The sequence below is a fragment of the Podarcis melisellensis genome, assembly GCF_964234715.1.
Source record: "Podarcis melisellensis genome assembly, chromosome: 3".
Classification (NCBI taxonomy): Eukaryota; Metazoa; Chordata; class Lepidosauria; order Squamata; family Lacertidae; genus Podarcis; species Podarcis melisellensis.
The window spans coordinates 106,309,561-106,336,645 of NC_138530.1; the positions used below are offsets into that span (position 1 = coordinate 106,309,561).

General features: G+C 39.5%; 1 protein-coding gene across 1 annotated transcript; it reads left to right on the forward strand.

Annotated features, from left to right (window-relative positions):
* On the forward strand, positions 1 to 26,292 carry ESF1 (ESF1 nucleolar pre-rRNA processing protein homolog). The gene is made up of 13 exons (XM_081906145.1): positions 1 to 640; positions 2,565 to 2,968; positions 3,639 to 3,752; positions 4,441 to 4,541; positions 6,704 to 6,856; positions 8,165 to 8,273; positions 9,974 to 10,112; positions 13,451 to 13,612; positions 18,235 to 18,356; positions 20,680 to 20,770; positions 24,202 to 24,269; positions 24,705 to 24,851; positions 25,287 to 26,292. Exons 1-13 carry the CDS (start codon positions 31 to 33, stop codon positions 25,566 to 25,568), a joined length of 2,502 nt encoding a protein of 833 aa, XP_081762271.1. The 5' UTR covers positions 1 to 30; the 3' UTR covers positions 25,569 to 26,292.
* The last annotated feature ends 793 nt before the right edge of the window (positions 26,293 to 27,085 follow it).

Genomic DNA, 27,085 nt, shown 5'->3' on the forward strand with positions numbered 1-27,085 from the left:
TTCAAATTTGGCTTTTTTAAAAGTGTGAAAATGGAGTCTAAAAAGGAGATCATTAGTGACCAGCGGTTTTCCCGCATTACAAAAGACCCAAGATTTTGGGAAATGCCAGAAAAAGATCGCAAAATCAAAATTGATAAAAGATTTCAGGCCATGTTTCATGATAAAAAATTCAAGTTGAAGTACACTGTGGATAAGCGAGGGCGGCCTGTTCAACACAGCTCTACAGAGGACCTGAGACGCTTTTATGACCTTTCCGATTCAGATTCGGATCTTTCAGAGTCTGACCAAAAATTAACTAAGAAGAAATCGCAGGGAGAGAAGGCCAAGACTAAAGAAAAGAGAGTATCTGAGAAGTCTCCTGTTGATAGTAACTCTGGGAAAGAAAGCAAAGGGACAGATAAAAGTTCCTCATTGTCAAAACTGGGTATTTTAAAAAATGAAGGCCAGAAAAGCAAATCGTTAAAGTCCAAAAAGACTGTAAAAGGCACACAAGTGATTGAATTGCAACAAAAGGAACTTGCATCAAAGAAGCAGAACAAGCAAGGCAGAAAGTATCCTGAGAACCTGAAGACTGTAAAAGAAAAAGCAGTGAAAAATAGCAGCATAGACAGTTATGTAAACCATAAGAGAAATGAATTAGGTTGGTTGAATGTAATTAATTGAAATTTGTCACCTGTCTCTCAATCTCACTCAGCTTTTCTTTGATGTAATATTTTATTAGCCAGTTTGGATAATCCTACCTCAGTTTATCAAACTGAGATATGCATGAGTCTTTTGCTTATGCACACAAGCCCCTTTGATTTTACCCTTTGTGGAGTGCAGGGGTCAAACCAGGAAGTAGCTAATGAACCATAGTTTTCCATTTCATTTGAACTGGGAAGTTATGGTCATCAGCTTTGAAACAAGCCATTGTCCTAAACCATGGTTTGAAATGGACTTTAAGACCCTGGCTTGTGTTGAAACTGGTACCTGCAGTTTCCCAATTTATATAAAATTCCTTGCCACGAAGGGAGGAGCAAAAAAAGGGTCATGTGTATCCTGGTTTAATATACTGAGATTTGCTCATCCAAACCCCTATGTGGGTTTCAATGGAACTTCCAAGTAAATGCATAGAAGCATAGCCTAAATGAATAATATTTCTCTATGCCTCTGTTTTCTGCATGCAACACTTCTTTTTTGGAGACTGTTTAAATTTGCCAAAACTAACACAATAATTGCTTTTGTGGTGCCGCAGAAGATCAGTATGTTTTCCAAACATGATTTGGAAAGAAGTGCACTTAGTGGTAAACTCTGTGGAGGTAATATATGTTAAACTTGAGGAGGAAAACTGTCCTAGATCTGTACTTTTAAATAGGTTGGGGTGGGGAATCTGTCATCTTCTCGATGTTGCTAGACTACAGCTTGCCGCATTCCCGATGATTGGCCATGCTGGCTGGGACTAATAGGAATTATAAGGCCTCAGATTCTCAACTCCTGAAATAAATGGCGGAATCTAGTTGGGGATTAGGGCTGTACAATGCACCAAGTGTCAGTGGACTGGTTGTAGTGCAGTCTCTTACAAAGAGTTAGCAGAATCTCTCCACCACCAGAGTACCACTGCATCATGGTTAGCCTATCCCTATAAACAGGATCCTATGCCATCATGCTTATACCTCATTTTATCCCATCCAGCAGCCTGCATGTCCCCCAGACTTTTGCCTCCCAGTACAAGGACAAAAGGCTGGCTTTGGCAGACCTAAATTGAGTTGCAGAGAGCCCTTCATTATGAGTGGCTGCCGTCTCAGTGGGGAGGTACTATGCCAGGGGTTTCATATTAGTGGCTGCCACCTTTTCTTTTTCTCCTGCTGCCACTGCCATTTCTCTCTTTCTGGTACCCAGTTTTCCCCCTCATCACCCACAAGAATTGAGGTCAAGGGCTGAGGACGGCATGTCATGGTTTCCCACCTGTGACTTAGAGCAGTGGCCCTTAACCCTTCTTGGGTGACAGACCCCTTTGAAAATCTGATGAAAGCTATGAACCCCCTTAGGGAAAAATGCACATAAACACACAAGCTTTCTGCTTAGAAATTATTCTATTGTGTTGGGTTTGTGCGCGCGCACACACACATTTGTGTGTGCACTCGCCTACTTTCCCAGCCTAAGCCCATCCACGGACTTCCCGGGAATCTCTCTTTTAAATAGAAACTGTTTAGAAACTATTTTCATCAAAGTGAGTAGTTTGTTTTCCTCTCTAAATGTGCTATCAAAAACATTTACATTAAAAAAAACAGTTTCTTACTGAATTTGTCCACTTTCATGCGTGATAGAAAATTATTTTTGCCACTTGACAGGTAGTCTTGGACATTTGGTTTCCCAGATAGTTAGCTGCATGCGATTGTAAGCTACAATTTGGTCAATGAACACCTCAATCACCACTGAAAATCTTAGCAATATTCCATTCTCCTTCACACTCTGCATGTCTGAGGTGCCATCTTTTTTAGAGGGATAATTGGACGTAATTCAGATTTGGAAAATACTATATTGTGCATATGTATGTTTAAATGTATTGCTTTTCCTTCATTTAGGAAAGGAAGATAATTCTTTCAGCAAGCATATTAATGAACATTGCTTGCAAAAGGAAACTTGTGAAAATGTGGAGCACTTTGATCTTGATGAATTGGAAGGTAGTGAAGAGACTGAAGAGGAAAGCGAGTCAGAAGATAGCGGGGATCTGGAAGAGGAAAGCACCTTGGGAGAGGAGGGAGAAATGAGAGAAGAAAGTGGTTCAGAAGATGAAGAAGAAACAGGAAATGAAAGTGAGATAGATGAAAGCGACAGTGGGCCAGATTTGGCAAGGGGGAAAGGCAATATAGAAACCAGCTCTGATGATGATGAAGAGGAGGAGGATATGGCTGAGATATATCCAAAGGAGCCTGAAGTTGAACATGGATGGGGAGAATTGGCTAAAGATGCCCCTCGTGCAGATGCGGTAAGGCTCAAGGAATCTTGAAAGACCTAACTACATAATTATCTTTTAAGTAGCTCTTTCTGTAGAGAGAGTGCTTTTCGTTTCTTGCCTTCCTTCAAGGCCAGTCCTCATGAAAAGCAAGTCCATAAGTAAGTGGTTTATAGGATTGCAGCCTCCCACACTCCCAGCAAGTTTACAGCTCACTTTTTCATTAGGGGTGGAGGGAAGGCCTAACATATGGAACGAGAGTTTTTCTAGTATTTCTATATAACACATTTAAAATTTCAGTACTTCTAGCAGCAGTTTTTGCAACTTCACTGTCAACCAGGGTAAAACTGAAGCAGGAGCCACTCAAAATAGTTGCAGAACCTCTGTTGAAATTGTGGTTCTGTATCTTCTTCCCTTAGTTTTGTCTTTGTGGATTTAGCAGTTTATCCTTGCTGTTCTGGATTCTTATGCTTCCTTGGATTAAGCGAGAATGGTTAACTGTCTGTCTGGCCTGATGTGTATGTGTATGTATATGAAGAGGAAACAGCCAGCCAAAGGTATATGTTCTTTACTGGAGGAGTCCTCTTTGTGCACAAATCTAATTTCATAACTGCATTTTTGTTTACTTGGGATGATATATGCAGTCCATTGTGTTACCTTAAAGGTCTAGGCAGCTGTTGTGAAATTATTTTCTTACACACAGATCACACGTAGATTGGCAGTTTGCAACATGGACTGGGATCGACTGAAAGCTAAGGACCTACTGGCTTTACTTAATTCATTTACACCTAAAGGTGGTTTTATCTTTTCTGTAAAGGTAAGCACTTGTTTTCAACAGCAGTGTGCAAATAATGCATATTTGGGGAAGTGGGAAGGAATCCACTGATCTTTTTGCAAATAGTTGTGCTGGAGAAATTGTAAATTGTGGTGTTTCAGTGGAAATACTTGCTTAGACTTGCACTGAAGATGTGGGAAGAGGTGTCAAAACTGTGGCCTTCCGTATGTTCCTAGACTACAACTCCTATTATCTCACTACTGCTCATGTTGGCTAAGGCTGATGGAACTTGAATTACAACCACAGCGGGAGGCCTGTAAGTTTGCCACTCCTATATTAGAGTAAGATTACAATTCTGCAGCACAGTTAGGTTCGCTGAATGCTCTTTTAACTGGAAGCAAATGCAATCCCCCCCCCTCTGGGATCCATAAGGAATCCTTTAGTATAGAACTCTGTGGGAAATGTATACTGGTGAGGCATGAAAGCAGAACACCAAAAGTTAAGACATTTCTGCTGTTAAAGCAGTCTACCATGAACTGCTGTCCGTGTCAGTTGAGCCTCATGCATAAAGGCCTATTCATAGCGCAATGTGAGTAGTGGATTTCATTGTATAAATCATAGTTTAGGCAGAAGGGAAAGATGGGGAAATTTATTATTTAAAACCTAAGCCCAAGCTGCTCTCAAGCTACTTAATACAATGTCATGCACCCTTTTTTTTGTTTGTTTCTAGATCTATCCTTCAGAGTTTGGGAAAGAGAGAATGAAAGAGGAGGAAGTGAATGGTCCAACTGAACTATTAAGCCTTCCTGAAGATGTCACAGAGAATGACAGGTGTTTAACCCTGACATACAATAATTCCCATATATATAAAATTTTGCTATTGAAATCCAATAAATCGGGAAGGGTTATTGTTTTTGTATTATATACTGTGTTTTAAACCGCCCTGTGATCCTCAAATGAAGGGCAGTATATACTTTTAATAAATATACTAAATAATAAATAAACCCCTTTGAAATCCTAGGAAGAATTAAAGTTAGTAAACAATATCAAAATGATTCTAGTGTAACATATTTTTTTCTATTGGTATCTCATTCCAAAAACTTTGTCTTCACACCAAAGCATTTGGGATGTAGTGGACCTAACATTTGTTTGGTTCACGTGTAACAGTAAGCAATGGTTGGGTATAAACCATGGTTCACTGTGCATACTGCCCAGTTGCTCCTGCTCTGCTACATCTTGCTTACATCTGGGAGCAACAAACCAAGAGACTTAACTTGGTGCTACGTGTGAATCGGCACTCAAAGTTTGTTTTGCTCCTTGGCTTCCACTCATGGTTTGTATAGAGAAACAAACTCAAGATCTGGTTTGCGGGTAACAGTAAGCCTCATTGTTTGCTTCTTGTGGAGGCAGGCAGGGCTGACAGTTGAGCAACTTGGACACTACAGCTGCATGTTGCATTTGTGATGGTGGATGATGAGCAGAATGACCCAGGGATATCGAAGTGACAAGTATTGACATGATACTGCACAATGAATTTCCACCACTAGATGGAACCTTTCTCCCTCTGGGTGAACACTGCCAGTTTGCTTCTATAAACATGCCATCAGTTCTAAAAGTCTGAAAAGGGAAAAATTGCTAGTTTAATTGTTACCATAATGCAGCTTTACCTTTGTTTAGCATTTTCAGCACCTTTGGTGCTTCAGAGAACACAAACAGCATGGCCACTTTTGTTCGTTCATTGCTTTCTGTTCTCAGACCATAGGGCCTTTGGAACAAGTGCCATGTAGATATACAGTAGTATAATAATAATGCTGATAAGTAATTGGGGAAAGTTAGGGGATGTACATGCATATGTTTCTTAAAGCAGAGATATATCTGACTTTCTCTGTAAATAGTGGCCGGTAGAATTGTATGGGGAGACCTAAACTATTGCATGTTGGTTTTTCTTTTTCATTTCTTTTAGTCCAGAAGGCTTCAGTTTTGGTTCCTCAGATGTTGCTGGACTTAACAACTTCCATCATTCCCATCCAGCCTAGCCATCAGGGATTAATGAGAGTTGTAGTTGAACAATATCCAGGGATCCAAGGCTGAAGAAGGCTGTATTAGCGCTAAGTTCCTGACCAGCCGATGAATTTAAGATCATACTCACTTCTGCATAGGGCCACTTCTGCATTGATTTCTTACCATGGTTTGGGTAACTATTCATTAGGAGGGATTGGAAAACTGGGGACGGGATTCAAAGTTTTTCACCAATAGTTTGATGTGTTTAGAGTACCTTTGAACTTCTATGTCTCAAACGAAAGCTCCTGATGCCACAAAGATGCTTTTGCAAATCAAGGGAGTTCCAAGAGATATAGCATGAGAGCTGCTGTTCAATTGAAAAAAATATAACAACAACCATTTATGTGTGAATGCAATCCCTTGGGTACAGCAAAAGTAACTCTATATCCTGGCACATGACTCTAGAGCAGGCTTCTTCAAACTTGGCCCTCTAGATGTTTTTGGCCTACAATCCCATGATCCCTAGCTAGCAGGACCAGGGATGATGGGAATTGTAGTCTCAGAACATCTGGAGGGCCGAGTTTGAGGAAGCCTGCTCTCGAGTGCCCTCCAGATATTACTGGATTCTAATTACCATAATCCCTGACCATTTCCCATGCTGGCTGGGACTGGTGGGAGTCCAACAATATCAGGAGTCACCAGGCTGATGAAGGCTGCTCTGGAGTATCCATAGTTGTGAAGGAACTCGGATTCTAAAGTACATCAGAACATATTCCTAGGGTCTAAGATACAAAATACCTTGCTAGCGCACTGAGTCCGGCATTGTGGCACTAGTGTCTGATATTTGGTCATAATCCTGAAGAGTTTCATATGTTGGTGTATACTCTTATGCCACACAGCTGTGGACAGCTGTGAGAACTGGATTGCAGTATAATTGCTTCATTGTTCCTTCATTTTTTTAGCCTTACTTGATTTCTCTCTCTCCTTTAAAGCATTTATAAGGAAAAACTGAGAGACTATCAGTTCAAGCGACTGAAGTATTTCTATGCGGTTGTAGAGTGTGACACTCCCGAAACAGCCAACAAAATTTATGAAGAATGTGATGGATTGGAATTTGAAAGCAGTTGTTCTTTCGTGGACCTGAGGTATTGTGGGGGGTTTTCTTTTCCTCCTGTGACAGCTTCATGAAGATTGCTAATTGTTATTATTATTCTTTTTGAGAGAGGGTTCCTGAGACAGAAGTTGTTAAATTTTTCCTAACATCCCAGTAGTTTATGGCCAAGCTGAATCTGAACCCAGATTTCTCAATTCCGGATGAAACATTCAAATGCCTGACACACTCTGGCTCCCTTATATCTTGTTTTAAAGCACTAAAGCCACCTTTCCCACACCAGATTCAATTCTTTGGCTTGCATCTTTTGAATATTAGGGTGCTTTTTAACACAGTTAAAGTTGTGTTTTAATGTTGCATCCAAAATTTTTAGAGTGTCATGCTCCTTCACTGTCTGTGTCAATGCTATAAGCAGAGAGCCATTAAGTATGTCCCTCCTAAGTTTCTCACACTCATCACTGGAGTTGATGTTGTTTTACTGGATATCGGGGAGAGTATTTGCTTTGCAAGCAACTGAAATGCTGAACAGTTTGACCAGAGGATGGTTAATTCACCTCTCAGTGCTGATGATGTTAACTGGTCCTTTCTGTGACAACTGCAGAGAGGTGGAGCTATGGTTTTGTTTGTTATTTTATGTATTTTTGTAGTTTTTATACTGTAACGTATCCTGTGATCCTTTTTTAAATACAAATTTTAATTGGTTTTTAAACAAATACAATAACCATTAAACATTTAACCAGCAATACAGCTACCACCCTGTGATCCTTGGATGAAGGGTGATATATAAAGTTAACTAATAAATAAAATAAACTGAACTTCACCTTAAACATACTTAGCTACCTTTTAAAAAGAGTCACACCAATGGTCTGTTGTAACTCAGTATAGTCTGCTATTCTGTCTGGCCATGTGCCTCCAGGGTCTCATTGACAGGTCTTTTCCAGCTCTGCTTCCCAAGATTTTGGAGTTCCTGGGGATTGAATTTGGGATTTTTCACATCCAACATCTGTGCTCTTCCACTAAGCTATTGCCTGTTTGCTGGCTTCCTACCCTTCGAGGCCTTGTGAGTTACAGGTTCTTTGCCTTCAGCAACAGTAATTGGGGTGTCACCATTTTTTCAGTGGGGTTAAGCTGGAGCTGACCAGACATTCCCTGTGCTGAGTGAAATGTAACACTTTTGTCTGACCTCTTCACCCAAACCATGGACTGAACAACAACTGTTTTCTAATATATCTAATAACAGCTAATATTAATTAAGAGAGAGGCTGGGCCTATCAACATTTGTTCCTTTGAAGCCTCCTTGTATCTGTTTTAATAACAAATCCTTTTCTTTTTGGCTTTTAAGATTCATTCCAGATGATGTGACATTTGATGACGAGCCAAAGGATGTGGCCTCAGAAGTGGACTCTTATAAACCAAAGTACTTCACATCTGCTGCTGTGTCGACTTCAAAGGTACCTTAACAGTGTTTTTGTAGCCCTTTGGAACTTGTTTAGTTTTCCGAGTTCTTAATTTGTAAAGATTGTAAATACAGCAGTGATCACACTGTAGATAGAAAGGCAGGAATGATCCATTTTGTGTTGATGCAGTTATCAAAAGCGAAGTTCTCATGTATTATCTTCCTGGGGACTTGTGCACTGGATTTCTGTGGGTTCATGACCTCGCTCGGTGTGTGTGTGTGTGCGCTTTTGGCAGTGTTGATTGGGAGTTTTCTTTTTAAAAAAGCTTAAAATACATTCTGCATAGCCTTTTTTTCTCTTGTGCTAGCTGCTTTTCATGTGCCTGTTGAATTTGTATTACTCCAAACACATTAGTCACATCTTTTAAACATCTGATTAACATGTTCTTCCACTTCAGGAAAAAAATGGATACAGATATATTTTTTCAAAGAATTCGTGTAAATTTGTTTACAGAGTTGTTTTTTCTAACCACTCTGTTTTTCAAGTTTGCATTTGAAATTTTGTAAATCCTGGAACAAAGGTGACACGTAGCTGATGTTTGTTGCAAAGCATGTTCTGAACACAATTGCATTTGTATGTTAGGAGCTCAGGGTTAGGAACTCAGAATCTTAAGTCCAGTGCTCTAACCCTGTTGCCACATTGGCTGTTGCTAAAATCAGAGAGACTTATGAATTCTGTATTGACTTGAAAGTGATCTGTTTTGTTTCACAATCAACCAAAACATTCTAGGAGAGAAATCTCACTTCTAAAGATTATTTTACATATACCAAATAGCATGAGAATACATATTTTGCTTCACCTCTGATATACCCATTTCATGTTTTATGACCCCATTTTCACCCCGTCTCCTGTGGTTTATGGTATTTGCTGTGTATTTCCATAAACCACTGCATTCCAGTATAATTGAACAAAAACATAAGTAACTCTTAACTCTGAACAGGGAACATGTCAAACAAAAAAATACCAATATATCAACATAATAAGTTTTGGTACTGGCATAAAGGACTTCAAATGCAATACATGAAAAGAATAGCATAGACTGTCTCTGAATTTAAACAGGACTCTGTCAGAAATTCAGACACTCTAGCAGGAACAATGTGAATAAATGCAAAAGTAGTAAACTGAGCCGTACTCTACACCCTGCTAAAACTGTAGGACAGGATGATGGTGATAATGATAGTGTCCACCACTACTGCCAATCAGGACAATATCCAAGAATAAAATATATTTTTAGGATTCAAATTACTTCTCCTTTCTTTCAAAGGAAGTTTTTTTGGCAAGGCAGTAAACACTTAATCCATGCACAGAGTGCTGACCAGGTCATAAAACAACACTTAGAAACCACTAGCTCTTCAGTTTTTAATATTTCATTTGCAGTTGGAACTAAATTTCTGGGGGTTTATCTCCAGCCCTTGCTCATTTTTCTTTACATATTTTCTTTTCTCCCCGACCTCTTCACTGCCGCTTTTCACTTGTGTAAAATCGTGGACATACTGGGGAATGGGGCTGTTCTGAAATCCCTTAAGAGTGCAGCAAGAAATGCTGACAGCCATAAATTTTAATTCTGAATATGAAGGTTGAGTCTTTGTTGTGGTCTAGCGTGAGGATTGAGTTTGTTTTAAGCCAGTCTTTATATGTATATGCATACACGTGTGTGACTTGAAGGTAAAACACAATATTTTTTCCGTCGTAAGGTAGACATCACGTGGGATGAGACAGATCATGAGAGAGTGACTTCCCTCAGCCGAACATTTAAAAAAGATGAACTTCTGGACATGGACTTCCAAGCATATTTGGCTTCATCAAGTGAGGAAGAGGAGGAAGAACAGCAAGGTACTTGCATTTGTGAAGGTTCAGTGTTAATAATAATAATAATAATAATAATAATAATAATAATAATAATAATAATAAATTTATTACTTTTCCCCCGCCTATCTGGCTGGGTTTCCCTAGCCACTCTGGGCGGCTTCCAACAGGAGATTAAAAATACATTAAAACATCAGTCATTTAAAAACTTCCCTAAACAGGGCTGCCTTCAGATATCTTCTAAACGTCAGATAGTTTATTCCTTTGACATCTGATGGGAGGGCATTCCACAGGGCGGGAGCCACTACCGAGAAGGCCCTCTGCCTGGTTCCCTGTAACTTTGCTTCTCTCAGTGAGGGGGAACCCGCCAGAAGGCCCTTGGAGCTGGACCTCAGTGTCCGGGCTGAACAATGGGGGTGGAGATGCTCCTTCAGGTATACTGGGCCGAGGCCGTTTAGGGCTTTAAAGGTCAGCACCAACAGTTTGAATTGTGCTCAGAAACGTACTGGGAACCAATGTAGGTCTTTAACTTGAAGATAACCTCATTGCCATGCCCACACACTAATCATGGATAGGGAACCAGATCCTTATTTCCCCACCCCTGGAGGGGCAAATTTGACAGGTGGCTGAGACTGAACAATTTGTATTAACCATCATTCTGTAAACAAGGTTTTGGAGTTTTGTGTGTGGTTGGAATATGTTTTCTTTGATCCTTGGGAACAATTGAATTGCTGCAGCTCTGGCTAGTGTTACTGTTCATGGAAATGTTTCTTTTCCTTGGAATTGAGTTCCTGAAATCGTGCAGTTGTAGAGAAACTTAATATTCTGTGGGTTGTGAAGACTGAGCCTTGCCAGCTGATGTGTGCATTTGTGGATAACATTTGGTATGCATCTTACAGGCTTGAGCCCTTTACTGGTGCATTAGTGATCCATCTTTCTCTACTTCCTCAGGGATGACAGAGAAAGTGCGGTGAGAACTTTAAATCTTCTGCCATTCTTACAAAGTGTGTGTCTGAACCCACATGTATATCCAGCACTCACATGTACTCTTGTGCACACTCCCAATAGATTTAGGGACTTTTGCTGCAGTTAAAACATGCATCCATTATGAATATGCATTTCTAACCTTAATCAAATGCCTACAAGAAGTTCATGCAATAGGAAATAAATAAGGATAGATTTATTACTTGGAATAAAAGTGACAAGCGTGCATGGATGCTGTTTTCAAACAGCAAAGTTACAGATAAAAGTGGGCAGCAAATCACACAACACTCTTCAAAGAGTAACAGGATCCCTATCAACAGCCTAGAGATAGTGAGTGTGACAATTTGCCACAGTGCCCACATGAAAAGTAAAGGCGAGGAAGGGTATACTTGCCCTGAAGAGGGTGGAACCCAAGTCATGGAATCAGAGGGCTGTGACAGTTCTGCTTTCCCCATCAATATCCTGTACCAGGAAGGCTCCAATGTCTCTCTCACCGATGCCTTGATCTGTGGAGCCATGAAGGATAGGGCTTATACTTGAGTGTGTGGAGTGAAAAAAGGGTCCCTGTTGATCTTTTGAGCTACCCAGCCATTGAAAAGCTGGGGTTTAAGTACTAAGCTAATAGTACTTAACTTATGGAGAAGGGGATGATTATAACATCTTCATTACTGTGTGCCACTGTTTATTTCCTACAAGTTCCTGTCTGTTTACCTTGCCTAGTTTGTGGTTCAAAAGGCATGACCCTAGGGATAAATTACTAAATTGGTTATCTTGCATGCTTCCTGAACCCTGAGTTTACCTTCAAAGGAAGATTCTATTGTCTATGTAGAAACCCTTCTTTCCTACAGGAGGTGATAATTAATCTTTGCTGATAACAAAGAACTAGTGTTCTGATCTTTACATTAAGTATTAGAAGAGCAGGTTATTTACTTATAACTTCCAGGTCACATTAGGATAAGGACTAGTACCCAGGTCATCTATAGTTCCATAATGGGGTTCTCTTTTTATATCCAGTTATGTCATCTATACTGATGCCATGATCTGTGGCAGTCAAGCATGTAAAAAGTTCACAGTGGCACACACCATTACACCAAAGGGCTGTCACTTTGATTTTTAATACAGAGAAACCCAAAATATAGCTGAAAGGTACTTAGTTTGATTGCTCATATAACTTTTTGTAAGCATTGTAATGGGACTTTGATATTCCCATATACTTTCCCCCCAGTTGTTTCGGTGAGTTTTCGATGTACTGATCTATATGGTATACAGAGGGAACTAATTGTTTTATGTGGAGTGTGTGCGCGCATGAAATAAACAAGCAAATGGGATATCACTTGGAAGCTGATAGATTAACATCCCAGTTACTCAGTGAACATATAAGCCAGCAATATCTCCGCTTTCTATTTATTCCATACAATTTATGACAGCTGCATCACAATGCAGAAAGAATACTTTTAATCTACTATTGTTGATTATTGCTCCATAAAATGTCTTATTTTTATTGCATTATGTATTCATTGTGGTCTCCAGGCTACATGAAAGTACACTGTCGTTAAAAAAGGTGGTTTAAGCTGTGTCACCAGACCAAAGACTTTTTGGTGTATTTCCAGTTTGGAAGGTTCTTGAATTTAATTATATTTTCAGAAAGAAGCTTTTAATAGAAAAATACACAGCCATTTCCTTAACATGATCCTGATGTTTTATCCATTGATTTACTGGGTACATGACAGAATTCTAGCCAGTGTGTTTATTGTGGCATTAAGCACAAACAGGGGGAAAATGAATTTCAGCTGTTAGAATAGAAATGTAAAAAGTGTGATGAGATGAGAAGAATATTCTGTGCTTCTTACTCTCTTCTATATATTTATTAAGATGTTTATGCAGTCATTCCATTTCATCTTGGTTTGCTGCGCTTTATAAATATTTTTTTCCAAAGGATAAACTAAATTTTTATTAAATCTAAGAATGCAATTATTGAGGAAAATCTGTGTTAGTTTTCCACAAGGTGGAGCTGGTGAAATGTGTTTCTGACTACTATTCATTTCCAAATACAGTACCTATTTAAATTCAGGGTAATTGACAGTGGCTCAGTGATACGGTATGCTCTGCGTGCAAAAGGTCCCAGTATAAAATCCGGAAGAGCCATTCTGTCAGTACAGACTATGGCTGGGGATCCTGTGGCTCTCCAGATGTTGACAAACTACATCATCTATCATCCCTGAGCATGCTGCCTGGGGTTGATGGAAATTGGAGTCCAGCAACATCTGGAAGGCCTCAGATTCCACATCCCTGGTGTATTACGCTTAAGATGAGCCGTCTCTCCTTTTTAGACTTCTATACCTATTTATTGGAAGTTCCTCTTTTTCTCTTTTCTTTTAAAGATTTTGGTGTAAAGCACACAACAGACAGTGATAAACACAAGCAACACTCCAAGGATGATGAAGAGCAAATAGCAAAGTACAGAGAACTACTTAGGAGTATCCAGGAAAAAGAAAAGAAACACCAAGAAACTGATATGGAAATGGAAATCAAATGGGTTCCAGGTAGATGGCTTATACTATTTGCAGTGTTCCTTAATCCCCTTTCTCTTTTTTAATACTGACCAGCTTAAATTCAGCAATAGAAATATGTAACCATTTCAACAGTGCAAATTAATTATAATTCTTTAATTTCCAAGTTACTCTTTCTAAAGGCACTGAAATATTTTTTCACAGCTAACATTTCTTTCACTCTTTTTCTCTGTCTTTTGGGGCTTATTTTTGGCTGAGCTTTGAACCACTGTTTAGGGGGAATAATATTAGGGGTTGGTGAGCTGCTGAAGAATACTCCTTGACTATTATATTTGTGGCCTTGAGGTTTTCCCCACCCCACAAGAAAGATGGAGTTGCCAGCTATGACCCAAAGTGGGGCTTTGTGCCTTTAATATGCAATTGGAAGACAGTTGCCATGCAGGTACAATGGTGTTTCATTTTTCAAAAGGGCAGCTGCCAAATGTCTCCACATACAAATGCAGCTCTTTGCTTCTTCTACCTCCTTAGTATTTGTCACTCCACCCCTGTTATAGGTAGGAGTTGAGTCCTGAGTGTTGCGTGCACACCCAGTGTTAATTCATGTCTTCTGATTGAAAACCATGCGCAGGTCACATTCAGCTGCTCTCTTTTGACTGTTGCTTCTAAAAAGCACGGTGTTCTTACACTGCAAATTGAAATGAAGAAAGGTCCACCTGCAAACCTCCAGGCAGAAAGTTTGCACTAAGGTGAATAAAATCTCCTTGTCCCCCCCCCGGCAGTCAGTCCTCTCCTGTCTCCACATCCTATGGGATGCTACTGCAATAAATGGCTTGCATTATGGAGCAGCCACTCTGTGGCATCTGTCGAAACCGGTTTTTAGACCGGTTTTTAGAGGGCAGTTTCCATGTGAGTTGGGAAAGTCTTAACACAAGGACTTTCACAGCCAGTCTCATGTGGAGAAAAAGAAGGAAGAGGAATGAACAGTGCCTGTTAGTTCTCCACACTCCATGTCTGGGTTCTGTTCTTGTTTATTTATTAAGAGATTTATATCTTATCCTTCAGCAAAGGTATTTCTGTCCTTGCAGTGGCTCACAAACCATGAAAACATGATCCGCAGTGTGCTTCTCTGCAGTGGTGGTTTGCCATGGGGAGGCTCTGCAGTTCATTATCTTCAACAGTTCCAATGAATTTTCAGTATTAAGAGTTAAATAAGAAAGTTTTGTGACTGTATGTGAGCATTTTTAAATCAATGAACATAGGGATATATTGTGCCTCCTTCAGCCTCTAAGCATATGTTCTGTTTGCTATAAACAGCTCATTTTATTTCTTACGCTTTGTATATTGTCATCCCTTAGACAATCACATTTGTTCTTGGAAAGTTATTTGGCTGGCTGTTTCCAAGACAATCTAATCTGTGGAGGAAGTTCAATCCCTTTCTGGTTTCATGAAAAGGCTGTTCCTTCCACTCCAACTTTTCCAAATGGAGCAATTGATTTCATTGTCTAGGCAGTTGATTAAGAAATCTGGAAAACTCATTCAGTTTATTTATTTATTTATTTTCATTTGAAGTATTTATATCTGTCCCGACAATCCAGCTATCTCATTCTGGGTAGTAGTCACTCAATAAAACAACCACAACAAGGTGATAAAGATCACAATGGTACATTTTTAAAAAACCACTATTTGCATATATCTCACATGAACACACATATCAGTCTGTTTCCAAAATTATTAACAGCTGAAGACACCTATCTTTCCCCTGGCCTTTGACATCTCGGATATCTTCTTATGGGAGCCACTTCATTCTCTTGGCTGTAATTTCTTTTAGCTGATTTTGATACTGCATTTTAAAAATTGTTGTAACCTTCTGTGGGACCATATGATGAAGGGTGGGTGATATAATACTATTACTACTAATAACATTAGTACTAATAATAATAATAATAATAATATTTTAGTATATTTGCAGTTGCCAGAATATGTGTTACATAAGGATAGTACATGATCTCAATGGAGCTCTTTCTCCCATCATGTCCATTCAGTAAAAATATAATTAAAGGGACATGATAGTTTTGGTCTTAGGTGAAAAGGCAGTGTGTCCTGCTGGCTGTCAGAATTATTATTTTTCCCTGTGCTGGAAAAAGCATTACACTGCTAGCACATCGCGACACGCCGCGTTTAAGGTTCTGTTTAGAAAAACAGGAATTGTAGCTGTAGTAGTTAAACCTGGAAAAGAAAAAACAAAAGAAAAAAATTCCTTCCAGTAGCACCTTAAAGACCAACTAAGTTAGTTCTTGTTATGAGCTTTCATGTGCATGCACAGAAAGTTTTGGCTGTGCATGCAGTTCCATCATTTATGGGTAAATGATCTCTTTGAACCTCTTTAAGATTTTTTTAAAATTACTTGTTTCTAAGCTAAACCTTAGAAATGGAGATCTGGCCCTCTGTTTAATGGCCATTATAAAGAACTGTGTGTTGGTTCAAATGTAACACCAAACCTTGCTGGTTTGAAGTCTTGGTTTGCAGGGTCATTGCAAACCATAGTTTGTCAGTTCACGTGTAACAGCAAACTGGTTTGCACTAAACTATGTTTAGTATCAAACCATAGTTTGGCATTATGTCCAAACAGAGTGTGCATGCGTGTAAATGTAAAATAGCTCACTCTTGGATCAAAAATTACTACACTATACCAGCCTTTCTTCTGCCCCAGCTTCAGCTCTCCATTTTGGAGGCTCTAAACCCTCAGGAGCAGATTTTCAGGGGTACAATGGGCTGCAGTAGGAAGCTGGACAAGAAAATCCAAGAGTGTATGTAGAAGATAATACATTTAATGATAGGTAACTTGAATTTTAGAAGAAACTGATTTATGCTCTTTTCCAGTCTCTTGTAACTCAAGTAGTATGCTATTCCATGGGATGTGGGTTTTTTTGGCCTTATGAAGTCGTCATTGGACGGGGCTGGGGGAAGAGGATGTTTCTTTCAATCAAACATTTCAATATGATATGCAACTTTTTCTAGCTGTTGACAGGTCTGGGAATGCTACCCTTAAAAATTTCTTCTTGTGCACAAAGATGACGAAAGGAAACTAGAGAGATGACAATCTTAAGTTAATGGGCTGATGATTTCAACTCCCTCTGGGAGTATACCCTGGTAGAGGATAGCAACATCATCATCTTTTGATCTTTCTGTTCTTGCAGCTGCTAATGAAAATATAAGAACTTGATAAATTCTGTCTGCCTATCTATTCTGACTAATTTGCATTTGATTTTAGTAATAGCCACTTCATTTAAATTGCTCTGATTTTTCTAAAATAATTCTTAAATAACTGAATTAGTGCTTTGAACCTTGGATTTCCTGTTATACTAGAAGCCTTCTGTCTCTCATTTATCTATTGCCCCAGTCTAGCCCAAGTAACTGTACAAGTATAATAAACAAATAGACCTAACCTTCAAAGTGTGATAAATGCATACTAAAGCACCATCAAACAAATGGATAAATTAAAAACAACAGAGCAGATTAAATAATTTTAGCAGCCTGCATATAGATCTGTGGTTAACTGTCAAGAGCAGCTCTTTAGTTTTCACTTGGATGGCAAGGGATAGGTGTCCATCAGTGCAGCCTCCAGAGCAATGGTTTCTCAAAGTTTTGGGTGGCAGAGCATTTTTCAAGAGAAAAATTAGTCATGGAGCACTATCATCCCCCTTATGCCAAAGGCACATATGTGGATTTTTTGCTGTTTTTACCTAACTGTATTTTTCAAGTTGTTAGTCTCTTATCTAGAGCACTTGCATTTTTGCCAAGCGAATCAGAAGTGGGCTTCCACAGCTTCTGAGCACAGCCCCAAGTAGAGCCAACCAGCTGGCCTTGAAATGAAATATAATGTGACTCACAATTTCTAGATCTCGAACAAGCAAAAAGGATTGCAGTTCTTCCCAGCTGGAGTAGAGGAAGGCCAATCTTGGCTACAGTTGCAGTTGGAGCTTCCAGATTCAGCTGCACATCCAGGAGCACTTCAAGATTTTTGATGGAGGACAAGAAAAGCTCCATCTCAGTTGTTAGGGATGCCCCTGCCATATTCATTGTCCATTTTTCTACAGTACAAAAACTGCTAGAACTTGGGGAGGGAGAAAGTGTGCACACTAGGTGTTAAGTCCATATTAGAGACTCCAGCCTTTCATAATGGTGCCGTGTGTGTGTGTGGAGATAGATAGATAGATAGATAGATAGATAGATAGATAGATAGATAGATGATAGATAGATAGATAGATAGATAGATAGATAGATAGATAGATAGATAGATGATAGATAGATAGATAGATAGATAGATAGATAGATAGATAGATAGATGATAGATAGATAGATAGATAGATAGATAGAAAGAAAGGATAAGGTGATTCTGCAGAATTCTGCAGAATTCCTCAAAGGAACGTCCTGGAGAGACAGAGAAATGTTGCTTGTCACTACCCACTGAGACATTGCCGCTAAGTAAGAATGAAGTCCCATCTCTCTAACCCCTCAGTTGGTTCACCAGTAGTATTTTCTGATTTGCTATTTGGACAGTAGCTTCATGCGGGTGTGATGTTTATCTGCCTCCAGATTTTCAGATACAGGTATTGAGCTAACTTGGCTACATGTATTTTTCTGGTTGACCTCAGGACTTAAAGAAAGCGCTGAAGAAATGGTAAGAAACAAGTTGGAAGGGAAGGATGCGCTGACACCATGGGAACAGTTTCTGGATAAGAAGAAAGAGAAGAGGAAGCTGAAGAAAAAGCAGAAGGTAGTAAAAACTTTAATCAAGTGCCCTACAAATTTACTTTCTTTAGGGCAACCCTTTTCCAGGTTGACTCATCTGTCAAGGAATGCCTGCATATATAGCTTGGAAAGCCAGCACACCCTTGGGGCTGCTCATGGCAAGAGGAGATTAGTAACAGTGGACGCAATCTTGTCTTCCGAGAAACTTGATATTAATTAATTTATAATTTTTCTGCCATAGCCTTCAAAAAATGATTTCCAGAGTGGCTGCGGACATTGTACAGCAAAAACTAATGTTATAAAATAACAAAAGTAAAAGCAGCAGCTTAAAAAGCAAACATGAATGCCAGTTCAACTCAGCATGAGCCTCTCAGAGAGAGCATTTCACAAGCAAGTTGGCATCGCTGAAAAGGGTCGGCACCGTTGCCATTCACTACATCTCAGCTAGTGGAGGCAGGCATGTTGAGGAGAGCGTCTGGTGCTCTCTTGCTGTACTGGCAGGTTCATGTGGAATCTTTCCCACTGTTGCTGAGGAACCCCTGATAAAAGCCTCGAAGGAACCATGAGTTCCCTGGAACACAGCTTTACAACTTGTGTTCTATTCCTCTTAGATACATTATTTTCAAAGTGCTTTAACAGAAAGCTTGAGAGTAGGCAAGTGATTGATCAAGGTAGCACTAAGTCATAACAGGCCTGAGCGTTTTTCATTGCCTTTGGCAGCCATGTGATTTGTTGGTTTTTTTAAAAGATGTGATTAAAGGAAAATAAGTGTATTAGCCTATCCAGAAAATCCTCCTTTGATCCTGTGTCCTTGATAAGTTCTGCATTGCTAAAGGGAATGGTCATTCTTGCTGAAATGTCATGTTGGAGCTGCCAAGCCTTGGATGAGAATTGTAGCTTTGTCCAAAGTCTTAAGTGGTGAGCAAATTTTGCCTGCAGAATTTTAAAAGCGTATCTCTAACGCTGGGAAAGTCTTCAAAGAAATATACATTTTGGGTTTCTTTTGGAAAACTAATGACGGTGTCCCCATGATGATAGACTTTTCTTCATTGTTCCTCTAAAGTCAACAAGAGGGGTGCCAGACATTGTTTAACTTTGAGGCTGGCCTTTTATTACTCTGAGAGTGTTGACTCCATATGGATGTCCATTATTTCTGAATATGTCAGCCAAGGAATTCTGTTGAACAGACAACTGTGCTTCGGAGTACATTTATTCTGGAGATGCTGATCTCGCAATTCTAATAGGTTATTTTTTGGTAAGACATTTCTGTGTTGGATCAGCGATTGTTGAAAATGTAGCATTTGCCCCAGACGTTGCACACATGGCTATGACCTTGGGTTCAATGTCTTTATTAGAAGTTCATTGATTATTTTTCTTGTTTGCCTCATTGAATCCTAAATTATTATTTGCTTTATCGCATTAATAACCTGCACTTCCTGCAAGGAAGAACAAGGCATTATAGAGAGATTGCATCATATTATCCTCATAACCTGTCTTGGAAGAGAGGTTAGGCTGAGAGATTGTGATTCCTTTTTAGCCCACACATTGATCTTGAAGGTCGTGTAAAGTTGCACCCGAATTTCTCATATCTACACTTCATAACACATCCACTGTACTGTATTGCTTTACTCTTCTGTATATTCTCTTCATAATTATCCTAAACATAAGTCAAATGATATATGTATCCAGCTACTCTCAAAGAGTGGTCTGGGAATCTTTGGCCTTCCAGATGTTACTGAACTATTAGCCATGCTTGCTGGGCTGTTTGGAGTTATAGTAACTTCTGCTACAAATGCTTTCTCCAGGGCAACTATTGCTGAAGGTTTGGTAATACTTATCTTCCAGCTCTAGCTAGCTAGCAGTGGCTTCTATACAGAAAGGTACAGCGGCTGCTACTTGTTTAGGAACAATTGTTGATCACTAGGAGAAGGTTAGTAACAAATGGTTCCTCTTGTATGAGACAGCTGGAAGATAGATGTGTTCTTGCAAACACATTAGTTGCTTGTCTGCTGCACGGCAGCTGCTCACTGTTGAAGGGTTCTGAGGAAGGGAAAAAGAGCTATTCTCCATGATACCAATCACTCAAAAGTTAATAAAGCATTGAAATTTGTGTATGAGTTCATGTAATTGTTAATGAAGCCCATATTGATGCCTACGGTCCTATAGTGGCTTTGATTTTGGTGAAAGCAGCCATTTTAAATCACTTTCCTCCTGTGTTGCAAATATCCGCCCTGAGGTTACTCCTTGAAACTTTTATTTGGAAACTTTGTGTTTGTATATTACGTTTACTTGTATTACTAATGCACTGCTGGTGTTTAGTAACTGAAATGCAATGTGTTTTGTTTCAGGCGGCTGCTGACGAAACACTAACGGAAGATGAATGCCCATCTGATGTTGATTTGAACGACCCATACTTTGCTGAGGAACTAGGGAAAGCAGGTTAGATGTCATTTATTGTGAAAGGTGTTCAAGTAGATATCACGTACTAGGATTTTCATAGAAATGTTGACAAACTCCCTTACCAAAGGCTCCTAAAGATCCTTCAATCATAAGATGTGATGATGAACCCTTAGGAATCTAACCATGCTTGCTGATGAGGCTCTAAATGGATTGCAACCATGCAGCAGAATAATTTTGGTTCATTTTAGAAAGTTCAGTGAATGTCAGATCAGCATGTCATGGGAAAAAAGTGGCAAATGCATTTTCCAGTATATAATAAAATTTTGATACACTTTTGGTCACTCTGTGTCAGAAAGGATATTGAAAACAGGAGAAGTTATAGGAAAGAGCAACTGAAACGATCAGTGGATGGTTTGTATTTTTGCTTAGGAGGTGGTTAAGAAATTGAGGCATTTATAGGAAATTCTAAACTGCGAAGAGCTAGAGAAACTAGGCAAAGGAAATCCTTGAGAGTCAGGCAGCATTAGTAGGACAGGTACAAAAAAATAATACTTAGAAGCTACTTCCTGTGTAATGTGTCCTGCTAGAGTGGCTGCCCAGAGAAGCATGGGAGAAGAAATGTCACCAGGATGGGAGGAGCAGGAACATTCAGTAGTCATTTGCCAATAGTGGGAGAATCTTAGTGCTTTTGAAGGGGAGATGTTAGGGAAGAATGTAGCCTCCAGGTCATCTGGCAAACTTTAGGAGGCTAAAACATCGCACAAGGAGAGCCCCAATATTTCTTCCACCCTACCATCAAAATTCAGTATAATTTTCCTTAGTGAGTGAAATGGCTTCTCTCCCCCACGCCCAAGGCTAAATTGTGTTGCTTGAGTTTCCTTTACGATTTGATCAGCTCCCACCTGTTAGCCTACTTATGTGTCTTCTGTCAAGCGAGGTGGGGTATGGGATTTTGACTTCTGCTTTGTAAAAATAGAGCATGATATAATGGCAATATGGGAAACACCTCCTAGTCCACCTCTCTTCTAAAGACCCCACCCCTGAATTCTAGACCACCGTCTAGGGAAATAAAACAGGAGGAGAATTCACAGCTAAGTAAATTCTTATGTTCCTTCAATGTTGAGAAAAATAAACTATATATACCCTTTGGCAGTTGATAGGTGGTTGTACTATGTTACATTAAAGTAACCATTGTAGAACTGATCCTTACTGAAATAGTTCCTGACAATGAAAGCCACCATATTTCAAATAGCTATTTCTAGAGTCCCTAGCAAGATTTATAACTTCCTTTTGAAAAGCATTTCTCCATTCTGCTTCCATAAGCTTCTTTGGAAAATGCCCCCAAGGTTCTAAAGCAATTTGCCCAGGGGGTGGCTTACAATTTAAAACAAGTCAAATCCCTATTAAACAACCAAGTTAACTCAGACAGCTCTCCAGATTGTCGCTGAAAGTTTTGGGGCAACTGCAGATCTTTTCCTTAGTATGTTCTTAAATGCCCTAACCAACACCCATTGAGTTTTATGAAACTAAGTGTTGTAGCTGGAATTTGTGCACATATATGCAGCTAATAATTCAAGTAATGCATTTTGTGTTTCTCTCTAACAATGTTTTAAAGGTTTCATTTAATGTTCAAATGCGTTTTAAGGTTTGAAAAAGCAATCTGCTGGCTGTGGAACATCAAGTAAAAGAGCAAATTGCTACAACTGAGCCTGGCTCCAAGGCATTGCTATAAAATACTTTCATGACTGTTCCAACCTGATTATTAACTTTTCAGTAGTGAATTTATTTTTTCAGCAAAAGACAAAATGCATATTTCCTACTGGCCGATGATGGAAAACAAATTGAGAGCAATTGGGCCTGATTGGCCTATAAAACAAAGTTCATACAAACTTCAGGGGATTGTTACTGTTACGAACACATAATATATTCTGTGTTTTATCATACCTGAACAGTTTTTTATAAGATGATTGATTTGATTGTTGTTCTCTTTTGAATCCTGGAAACCAAGTCTGGAGACACATGCAGCATTGTGGTTTGCTTGTTTCAAAATGTCTCATGCCATAGGCAATTTTGCACTTCAACAGAAAAACATATTTCTTTGGGGAATTGGTTAGAATGAGTTCTGTACATGGGGCAGAAAAAGAGCAGCTTTTACGTAATGTATACTGCACATCATTTTAGAGGGGTGCCCCTTTCATATGCTGCCTGGAGCATGATTTGGGTTCTTCCTAATCGTATGACGTGTGTTCACCTGTAATAATTAGTCAGACTTCCTTGTGCTCACTGCCCAGTCAATCTCACTTTACCTGGCATGAGTGACATAAAGAAACCAGGAATCCTTTGATTCCTGTTTTGCCTGACCAAAGGATCATGGGTGGGTTGTTACTCCCTAACAAAGCATGATCACTAGCCAACCTGAAACCATACTTTGTTGTGGACTTGGTAATCATGACTTGCTAGGGAACAGTAAACCCCATTGCTTGGTTCAGAGATAACAGGGAGCCAGGGTTTCTTAAAACTTGTAGCTTTATTGTTTATCCTGCTCGCACTAGGGGAGGAGAGAAACTGGAAATATCAGGCAGCACGCATGCTGCTTGTTTCAGATAAACCACATTAAGCCAGAAAGTCTCACTTATTGTTATGTGTCAATGCAGCTTGTATGTGGCAAACTTCATATTTTAAAAGCTTGATTCCTTCAGAAGGAAACTGTTTCCTTTCCCCTAACATTCACCAATGGGAACCTGTAAAACAAGACATCCTTTTGAAGATGGATTTTGAATTTAGATTTTGGAAATAAATCAATGCAGATTTTTGGACTTGTTGACACATTTTCAGTTTTGAGAAAATGCTGAAGGTCCTGGTCCTGATATGGCTGCTGTGAGGCATGGCATAACACAAAATGGCTGTCATGGGGAGGGTTGCAGAACACAAAATTAGAGAGAGAACCACCCTTGGGAATGTCCTGCTGTCCCTGACTATGAAGATCACACACACTGATGCTGTTGCTGCCTACTAACAACAGGGAACATTCCTCAATACCAAGAAAAATATAAAAGGTAGCTACACCACTCTCGTTGCAAAGAAATCCTTTTGAAAGTACCTGCACATTTCTCCCTATAACTTTCTTTCTAAGAGGGCTAGAGACTTCTTTAAAAAATGAAAGCTCAGATCTGGAGCACCTGTACAGGGGCACCTCTGAAAACCTTCATGGGCCCCATGGTGCCTGTAGGCACCAGGTTGGCAACCCCCGCTCTAACAACTCCCTCTACTTGCTCATCGCTGGAAAAGGCTCTGGTCATTTTCTGTGGGCATCTTCGTGTTGATTTCCAGCTGACTTTCCTCAAATAAATGTAACTGTCTTCTGCAGCGCGCATTCAGGAGAGTGAGCATACATTCTTGCAGTGTCGCCAATCTGGTTACGCTTGGATATTTAAAAACTTGCTTTTTATTTGTGTTGTGCTTATAATTAGGTTCAAATAAGAAGTCCAAGAAAGAAGAAAATGCCCAAAAAAATGAAGATGACATGGAAAAGCAGAAGGTAGTAGATTACATGCTGAAGTAGTATTAAGATTAGACATCAGAATGAAGTCCTGGGGTTAGGAGTGTTAACATTACTGCAAAGTTGCATTGGGTGATGGAATGATTTGTTGTATTTACCTTAAAAATGGAAACTACATGGTAATAAATCTGCAAAAAGTAATGAGTTGCAAAAACAAACCATGAGATGGATGATCTAGTTTTGAAGTTTTTCTTTTATTGTTCACATTTATTAATGATGCTTATATATTGGTATTCCGTTAGAAAGATCAGAGTATCTTGCTGGTAGGCTGTCATTCAGGCACCGATGAGGCAATTATAGCTCTTGCTATTATGCATTAGCAACCCAAACCTTTAGATGAGGCACAGAAACATCTGCAGCCCATATTCGGTGAAATGTTGTGCAAACAGATTCTATCTGTTTTGATTGTAACAGGCTGAAATGGCTCTGCTGGTGATGGATGATGAGGAAGATGAAAGGAGACACTTCAATTATGACAAGATAGTGGAACAGCAGAACCTGAGCAAAAAGAAAAAGAAACTATTGGTGAAAAAGAAGGAACTGCTGACAGATGACTTCCAGGTAACACTACGGGCTTCCCCCTATTGAAGTCTAATAACAGTGCTAGTCATTTTGTGTTAAAGTAGATGCAAAAACACATTTTATATCATTCTATCCAAAGGGACAGTTAAAAGGATTGAGTTGCAGATCTTGAACTTGATGTCAGAAATCAAAAAAAGTTTTACATTTTTTGTGTTTATGGTGGGGGGGGGGTTGCGGATATGCTATCTAGAAAAAAAACTCCAAGGACTTTCTTGATGCCCAAATAAGGCCACTTTCCTGGAATGAAATAAACCTATTTTTGTATGGGTCAAAATTAATATTTAAAACAGGCTGTTGCATTTTCACATTTCCTTAAGATCTAGATTCTTGATTAAGAACTGTCCTGCAGGGCACATTTTTCTCCTACTTTTTGTTAGCTAGTGCTGTTAAAGCATCCTCTCTTGCTCTTCGCAGGTTAATGTTGCTGATGCCAGATTCCAAGCCATGTATACCTCTCATTTGTTTAATTTGGATCCTTCGGATCCAAACTTCAAGAAAACAAAAGCAGTGGAAAAGATTTTGGAGGAGAAAGCTCGTCGAAGAGAGCAAGGTTTTGCTGAGGCAGCTGGGGGAGGGAACAATATGGCAGAGCCTGCGGCCAAGAAATCCATAGATCCTGCATTGTCAATGCTAATCAAGTCCGTCAAGAATAAAACAGAACAGTTTCAAGCAAGGAAGAAACAGAAAGTGAAATAAGCAGAGCTCAAACATTGAAGATGGAAACTGGACTTCTGAAGAAATCAGAGTTGATGTTAATTTACAGGTGAAAACCAAACTTTTCTGCTAATTCAAGTTTAAATTCTAGCAAAAATATCTGCCAAATGATTTTCGGACAAGGTCACCTCAAAATATACATGTAACAGCCAAATATAGTTCAGACAATTCAGTTTCTTTAAAAAAAAAAAGCCCAGACCTTTAATTCTGTCCATAGATACAAGGGAGAGCAAGGTTTTAAGTCACTCTCCAACTTGCCATCAGAAGACTGCGACATTGTGGGAGGGCTTGGCAGTATACTCCTGCTCTCTTTCATGTGATTGTTTGTCGTGCATTCAGACAGAATTCTCCCGATAGGACTCAAGTCTTTGCCACTTTTATAATATGCAGCTGGTAACTGGTGTTTGAGAGGTGGTATAAGCCCAGTATGGGGAGCCTTTGGCCCTACTTATGTTGCTGAACTGCAAGTCCCACCACTCCTGGCCATTGGCCATGCTTGCATGGGCTGATGGGAGTTGGATATAGTTCGGCAACCAAATAGTTCCTCATTCTTGTTAGACAAGGGTTCCCCCTGCCCCATAATGGTGTACTGAATATTTTGCATTTGCAAACTTGTTAGCAAAATGGATTAACTGAAAATATGGTATGACTGCCTTGAATGTATGATTTGTACAACTGTAAATAAAAACAGTTTGGTTTATTGGTTCATTTTAATAACGCTTGTGCTTGTCTGTTCTTAAAGATTTACGATAGCTTGCAGAATTTATAGTGCTATGTCATTTTTGATGTTTGTAAACATGAAACTTAGGCTAAAATTGGGGAAATACGTGCTTTGACACATTTTGATTCAGTTTTTTTTTTTAAAAGCAATTTAAAGACCTTTAATGCCATGGTAGTGCCAGATAACTATGAAAAGAGAAGGATTTGGCAGTCATGGAAGGCCATCTCCTTTCAATATACAGATCAGCAGGGCAGGTGCTGCTGTGCAATTCTACAGGGGTATGTGACTGTGTCATGACACAGTATGAAATAAAAAGAATTCCCTTTGCTTGAAATCACCAGGTGCTCATCTCCACTTCATTTTCTTACTGCATGTAATTGGTTGAGCAATGAATCCATTGGTGAAATTGGAACATCTAATTGATTCCTCCTAATCCCCTTAGCAGGCTTGGCAGCCAGCCCAAAGATGCAGGCCCTACCACTCTCCTGACTATTCTGCTTGCTACGTTCACCTCTTCAAATAAATGTCAGCTGCCATTCTTCGGTCGTGACAGGTCTCCATTGCTGCAATGTTCTCTCACCCGAATCATGCCATGGTCATAATAGGAGAGTGCTCTTGTAAGGGATCTACACAACCATTTAGTTAACAAAGCTGAAATTTTTTTTCCAGGTTTGTTTTTCCCCCTGGATCTTCTCCGAAACAATGCATAAGGGTTCAGTTCAGTACAGTGCTTAGGACCAAGCTAGATTATTTATTTATTTAGGATGATACCCAGGAA